Below are 7,230 nucleotides of genomic sequence, written 5' to 3'. Positions count from 1 at the left end.
TAACTTGTGAGGGGCACACCCTTTATATGGGATCCTTTGGCTCGCTAAACCTCTTTCTCTTTGGTGCGGTTGGTTCATCTTGACTACAGAAAAAGTCCAGGACCTGATTCTGCAGGAGGAAGATGGAAATGGTTAGCACTGGACGTACAACCCCGCTTACCAATGGTTTATTCCCATCACAAGTGACGTCAGACATTTTCCAAATTCTATATTTTATTGATCTTGGGGCCTATGGATTGTGGGAGGTTCATGTGGAGCCTGTGGATTGTGGAAGGATCATGTGGAGCCTGTGGATTGTGGAAGGTTCATGTGGAGCCTGTGGATTGTGGAAGGTTCACGTGGAGCCTGTGGATTGTGGAAGGTTCACGTGGAGCCTGTGGATTGTGGAAGGTTCACGTGGAGCCTGTGGATTGTGGAAGGTTCATGTGGAGCCTGTGGATTGTGGAAGGTTCACGTGGAGCCTGTGGATTGTGGAAGGTTCACGTGGAGCCTGTGGATTGTGGAAGGTTCACGTGGAGCCTGTGGATTGTGGAAGGTTCATGTGGAGCCTGTGGATTGTGGAAGGTTCATGTGGAGCCTGTGGAAGGTTCATGTGGAGCCTGTGGAAGGTTCATGTGGAGCCTGTGGAAGGTTCATGTGGAGCCTGTGGATTGTGGAAGGTTCATGTGGAGCCTGTGGATTGTGGAAGGTTCATGTGGAGCCTGTGGAAGGTTCATGTGGAGCCTGTGGATTGTGGAAGGTTCACGTGGAGCCTGTGGATTGTGGAAGGTTCACGTGGAGCCTGTGGATTGTGGAAGGTTCTTGTGGAGCCTGTGGATTGTGGAAGGTTCATGTGGAGCCTGTGGATTGTGGAAGGTTCATGTGGAGCCTGTGGATTGTGGAAGGTTCATGTGGAGCCTGTGGATTGTGGAAGGTTCATGTGGAGCCTGTGGATTGTGGAAGGTTCATGTGGAGCCTGTGGATTGTGGAAGGTTCACGTGGAGCCTGTGGATTGTGGAAGGTTCACGTGGAGCCTGTGGATTGTGGAAGGTTCACGTGGAGCCTGTGGATTGTGGAAGGTTCATGTGGAGCCTGTGGATTGTGGAAGGTTCATGTGGAGCCTGTGGATTGTGGAAGGTTCATGTGGAGCCTGTGGATTGTAGAAGGTTCATGTGGAGCCTGCTGTTTGTGGATTAAGACTCAGTAGGTTAAGACTGCATGACACATATCCATCCTTGGATGGCACAACCCGAGTTGTAAAGATGGCTGCAGTCCACAAGAGTTTAACGAAATGGTTCTGGGAATGCTCAAGAACTTGTTCACAAGGCTGATGACGGAGCTGTGTGGTTCCGGTGCTGACTTCTGGCACTGGAGCTATACCTGAACCACTGATCATAGGGGTGCAGGGTGTCAGACCCCTGCCGATCAGCTAGTGATGGCCTATCCTTTCACCAGCTCTAGTATAAGCCTTGTTATAATAGAACACTTTGAAGGCTCACCCATTAAAAGGGTTTTTCAAGACTTTAATACTAAGCGGTGGGCGGGGGTCTGACACCCAGGACCCCCATCGATCAGTAAGCGCCACTGCCTTCTCCGTGCTTGGTATCGTGCTCGGCCCCCATTCCTTTCTATGGGGCTGAGCTGCTCCTAGGCCATGTGAAAGATGAACGTCTCGTCACTGGCCTACAAAAAGCTACTTTCGCCGCTGCCTTCTCAAACTGATCATCCCAGGTGTCAGACCCCCAGCGATCAGATACTGATGACTTACCTGAAGATAGGTCATCAGTATTAACGTCTGGCACACCCCTTTAAAATGAGCTCTCAGCTGTTTTCGGGATGTTACCTCTTTGTTGGGCAGTTGTCTTTTCTTGCCTCCCTTGGAAGTCTTGACCATTTTTTTCTCAGAAATCACTGCAGGTTTCTAAAAATCAATTAGAGGAAAGTTACTTCCCGGTCAGAGGGGCTGAACTATCACTTATGTATTACATGGACAACTCTATCCTCTAGTAATATAACCTTACACAAAGTTTGATTTCAGAATACTGTATTTTTTTAATTTTTTTCTCCTGAGAGCCTGCCCAGCATCTGTGTTTCATGCAGTGCATAGGATAAAGGGGCTCTGTGTCCTAGGGTCCCATGTGCCCACTTCTTTGTGATGGCCACTTTCTAATCATGAAGTTATGCCATATCTAAGCAATAAGCCAGAAAGCTGGTAAATGCCCCTGAGTGTGGACAGTGAGTAGGAAGCCAGCCATGATGTTACCTATAAAGCAGCTGACAGCTGCAGACCTGACAGAACAGAGGCACACCGCTGACACCTAGTGGATGCTGCACATTACAGCAACATTTTTCATTTTTGTACACAATTTGGGAATTGAAATCCAGGCCCTCATAACACATTCCCATAAGGCTACGTGCTCTTTCACAATCATTTCTTTTATTGTTCCACTGCATCTTCAATATATAATAAAGCACATTTGCTAAGTATCCTAGTGCACACCCTCCTTTTGTGTACACCACTCCTATTAAGACCATGCTTTATTATGGTATTGCTGAACCACGCTCCTACACATTCAAGTGTATAAGAAGGAGCCGTCCCATAGAAGTGAATGGGACGGCTTGTAGTTACGCTGATCACCGCTGTGATGTAGACGGCGAGCAGGTAAACAATGAAGGGAAGGCTGCACTCACTCCTTAGGATAGGTCATCAATATTAAAATCCTGGAAAACCCCTTTAGGCTGGTTTCACACAAGCGAGTGTCACGCTCCGGTCTAGCAGCGCAGCTCCCGTACTGACCTCCCAGCACTGCCGGGGTCACATAGCATTATATTGGTTTATGATGCTATGTAACCCTTAGAGGTCTGGAATGTATTGGATAACTCTGACCGCATTATGTCAGTGTTATCCAATACTTTCCAGAGCTGTAAGGGTTACATAGCATCATAAACCAATATAATGCTATGCGACTCCAGCAGTGCTGGGAGGTCAGGACGGGAGCTGCCGCATACTCACGCTGTGAGACTGGAGCTTGACACTCGCTCGTGTGAAACCAGCCTTAAGCTTACGGAGCCCCCAGAACTCCAGGTCCCCCAGAGGGAGCGCAAATCTTTGCAATTCTCCCCAGTAGAAGGGGTTGATCCAACCGCTGGTACCCCCACCACATGAGAACAGATTTTCCTTGTCCCCTGTGTGAATAGAGCGGTAGTGCACATACGACCACTGTTCCTTTCACTATCCATGGCTCTGCTAAGTAACAATGCACGGCTATATCTACCATACATGTGAATTAAAGGTGTTGTCTCACTTCAGCATCTGGCATTTATTATGTAGAGAAAGTTAATACAAGGCACTTACTAATGTACAGACGTGGACAAAATTGTTGGTACCCTTTGGTCAATGAAAGAAAAAGTCACAATGGTCACAGAAATAACTTTAATCTGACAAAAGTAATAATAAATTAAAATTCTATAAATGTTAACCAATGAAAGTCAGACATTGTTTTTCAACCATGCTTCAACAGAATTATGTAAAAAAATAAACTCATGAAACAGGCATGGACAAAAATGATGGTACCCCTAACTTAATATTTTGTTGCGCAACCTTTTGAGGCAATCACTGCAATCAAACGCTTCCTGTAACTGTCAATGAGACATCTGCACCTCTCAGCAGGTATTTTGGCCCACTCCTCATGAGCAAACTGCTCCAGTTGTGTCCGGTTTGAAGGGTGCCTTTTCCAGACTGCATGTTTCAGCTCCTTCCAAAGATGCTCAATAGGATTGAGGTCAGGGCTCATAGAAGGCCACTTTAGAATAGTCCAATTTTTTCCTCTTAGCCATTCTTGGGTGTTTTTAGCGGTGTGTTTTGGGTCATTGTCCTGTTGCAAGACCCATGACCTGCGACTGAGACCAAGCTTTCTGACACTGGCTAGTACATTTCTCTCTAGAATTCCTTGATAGTCTTGAGATTTCATTGTACCCTGCACAGATTCAAGACACCCTGTGCCAGACGCAGCAAAGCAGCCCCAGAACATAACAGAGCCTCCTCCATGTTTCACAGTAGGGACAGTGTTCTTTTCTTGATATGCTTCATTTTTTCGTCTGTGAACATACAGCTGATGTGCCTTGGCAAAAACTTCGATTTTTGTCTCATCTGTCCACAGGACATTCTCCCAGAAGCTTTGTGGCTTGTCAACATGTAGTTTGGCATATTCCAGTCTTGCTTTTTTATGATTCGTTTTCAACAATGGTGTCCTCCTTGGTCGTCTCCCATGTAGTCCACTTTGGCTCAAACAACGACGGATGGTGCGATCTGACACTGATGTTCCTTGAGCATGAAGTTCACCTTGAATCTCTTTAGAAGTCTTTCTAGGCTCTTTTGTTACCATTCGGATTATCCGTCTCTTAGATTTGTCATCAATTTTCCTCCTGCGGCCACGTCCAGGGAGGTTGGCTACAGTCCCATGGATCTTAAACTTATGAATAATATGTGCAACTGTACTCACAGGAACATCTAGTTGCTTGGAGATGGTCTTATAGCCTTTACCTTTAACATGCTTGTCTATAATTTTCTTTCTGATCTCTTGAGACAGCTCTTTCCTTTGCTTCCTCTGGTCCATGTCGAGTGTGGTACACACCATATCACCAAACAACACAGTGATTACCTGGAGCCATATATATAGGCCCAATGGCTGATTACAAGGTTGTAGACACCTGTGATGCTAATTAGTGGACACACCTTGAATTAACATGTCCCTTTGGTCACATTATGTTCTGTGTTTTCTAGGGGTACCATCATTTTTGTCCATGCCTGTTTCATGAGTTTATTTTTTTACATAATTCTGTTGAAGCATGGTTGAAAAACAATGTCTGACTTTCATTGGTTAACATTTATAGAATTTTAATTTATTATTACTTTTGTCAGATTAAAGTTATTTCTGTGACCATTGTGACTTTTTCTTTCATTGACCAAAGGGTACCAACAATTTTGTCCACGTCTGTATGGTGATTGTCCATATTGCCTCCTTTGCTGGCTGGATTCATTTTTCCATCACATTATACACTGGTTATATTATGACCACCCTGCAGTGCAGATACAGGGATATGAGGCCAATGCATATTCCTACAATGTACAAGCATGGCCACCACTGTTGGACTGCAGGGTGGTCGTAAACCGCTGGTAACAAGCAGTTTATAATGTGATGCAAAAATGAATCCAGCCAGCACAGGAGGCAATATGGACAATCACAATACATTAGTAAGTGCCTTTTAATAAATGCCATTTACTGATGTGAGACAACCCCTTTAAACTTTCTTTCTCATTGCCATAACTTTCACTCACTGTATAAACCCTTTCTGGAAGCTTCCGTCCACTTCTGGTCTTGCGTCCTTCAGTTGCAGAGCTGGAATCTCCAAGCAGTGACACACTAGTCTAAAAAGAACAGTAAAGATTTATTTGAAATGAGCCAGATTATCCAGTACGGGAGAATGCACATTTATAGGGAACCTGTCACCATGAAAATGCAATGTAAGCTACAGGTGGCATATTATAGAGCAGGAGGAGCTGAGCACATTGATATAGAGGTTTATGGGAAAAGATTCAGTAAAACCTGTAATGTATTCATTTATATTCCTATCAGTGACCGACAGCCTTCTGTCTATGAGAAGGACGTCTTTTCAGTGACTGACAGCCTTCCCTCTATGAGGAGGAGGTCCTATCAGTGACTGACAGCCTTCCCTCTATGAGGAGGAGGTCCTATCAGTGACTGACAGCCTTCCCTCTATGAGGAGGAGGTCCTATCAGTGACTGACAGCCTTCCCTCTATGAGGAGGAGGTCCTATCAGTGACTGACAGCCTTCTCTCTGTGAGGAGGAGGTCCTATCAGTGACTGACAGCCTTCCCTCTATGAGGAGGAGGTCCTATCAGTGACTGACAGCCTTCCCTCTATGAGGAGGAGGTCCTATCAGTGACTGACAGCCTTCTCTCTATGAGGAGGAGGTCCTATCAGTGACTGACAGCCTTCCCTCTATAAGGAGGAGGTCCTATCAGTGACTGACAGCCTTCCCTCTATGAGGAGGAGGTCCTATCAGTGACTGACAGCCTTCCCTCTATGAGGAGGAGGTCTTATCAGTGATTGACAGTCTTCCCTCTATGGGGAGATGGTCCTATCAGTGACTGACAGCCTTCCCTCTATGAGGAGGAGGTCCTATCAGTGACTGACAGCCTTCCCTCTTTGAGGAGGAGGTCCTATCAGTGACTGACAGCCTTCCCTCTATGTTGAGGAGGTCTTATCAGTGACTGACAGCCTTCCCTCTATGAGGAGGTCCTATCAGTGATTGACAGTCTTCCCTCTATACGGAGGAGGTCCTATCAGTGACTGACAGCCTTCCCTCTATGAGGAGGAGGTCCTATCAGTGATTGACAGCCTTCCCTCTATGAGGAGGAGGTCCTATCAGTGATTGACAGCCTTCCCTCTTTGAGGAGGAGGTCCTATCAGTGACTGACAGCCTTCCCTCTATGTTGAGGAGGTCTTATCAGTGATTGACAGTCTTCCCTCTATACGGAGGAGGTCCTATCAGTGACTGACAGCCTTCCCTCTATGAGGAGGAGGTCCTATCAGTGATTGACAGCCTTCTGTCTATGAGAAGGACGTCTTTTCAGTGACTGACAGCCTTCTGTCTATGAGAAGGAGGTCCTATCAGTGACTGACAGCCTTCCCTCTATGAGGAGGAGGTCCTATCAGTGACTGACAGCCTTCCCTCTATGAGGAGGAGGTCCTATCAGTGACTGACAGCCTTCCCTCTATGAGGAGGAGGTCCTATCAGTGACTGACAGCCTTCTCTCTGTGAGGAGGAGGTCCTATCAGTGACTGACAGCCTTCCCTCTATGAGGAGGAGGTCCTATCAGTGACTGACAGCCTTCCCTCTATGAGGAGGAGGTCTTATCAGTGATTGACAGTCTTCCCTCTATGGGGAGATGGTCCTATCAGTGACTGACAGCCTTCCCTCTATGAGGAGGAGGTCCTATCAGTGACTGACAGCCTTCCCTCTTTGAGGAGGAGGTCCTATCAGTGACTGACAGCCTTCCCTCTATGTTGAGGAGGTCTTATCAGTGACTGACAGCCTTCCCTCTATGAGGAGGTCCTATCAGTGATTGACAGTCTTCCCTCTATACGGAGGAGGTCCTATCAGTGACTGAGAGCCTTCCCTCTATGAGGAGGAGGTCCTATCAGTGATTGACAGCCTTCCCTCTAT

At 46.5% G+C, this 7,230-nt stretch overlaps 1 protein-coding gene across 1 annotated transcript in view; it reads right to left on the bottom strand.

Moving 5' to 3' along the window:
• LOC122921376 (HORMA domain-containing protein 1-like) overlaps window positions 1-7,230 on the bottom strand; it is a 58,784-nt gene that overhangs the window by 1,872 nt on the left and 49,682 nt on the right. Inside the window, exons 13-15 of the mRNA XM_044271352.1 lie at window positions 5,318-5,407; window positions 1,823-1,900; window positions 51-109 (exon numbers count right to left, since the gene is read on the bottom strand). Coding sequence (XP_044127287.1) covers window positions 51-109; window positions 1,823-1,900; window positions 5,318-5,407 — 227 coding nt within the window. The remainder of the gene's footprint in view (window positions 1-50; window positions 110-1,822; window positions 1,901-5,317; window positions 5,408-7,230) is intronic.

This window comes from Bufo gargarizans, chromosome 11 (assembly GCF_014858855.1).
Source record: "Bufo gargarizans isolate SCDJY-AF-19 chromosome 11, ASM1485885v1, whole genome shotgun sequence".
Lineage (NCBI taxonomy): Eukaryota > Metazoa > Chordata > Amphibia > Anura > Bufonidae > Bufo > Bufo gargarizans.
Note: the sequence above shows the minus strand (reverse complement) of the source record. Positions and strands in the feature narration are given on the sequence as shown.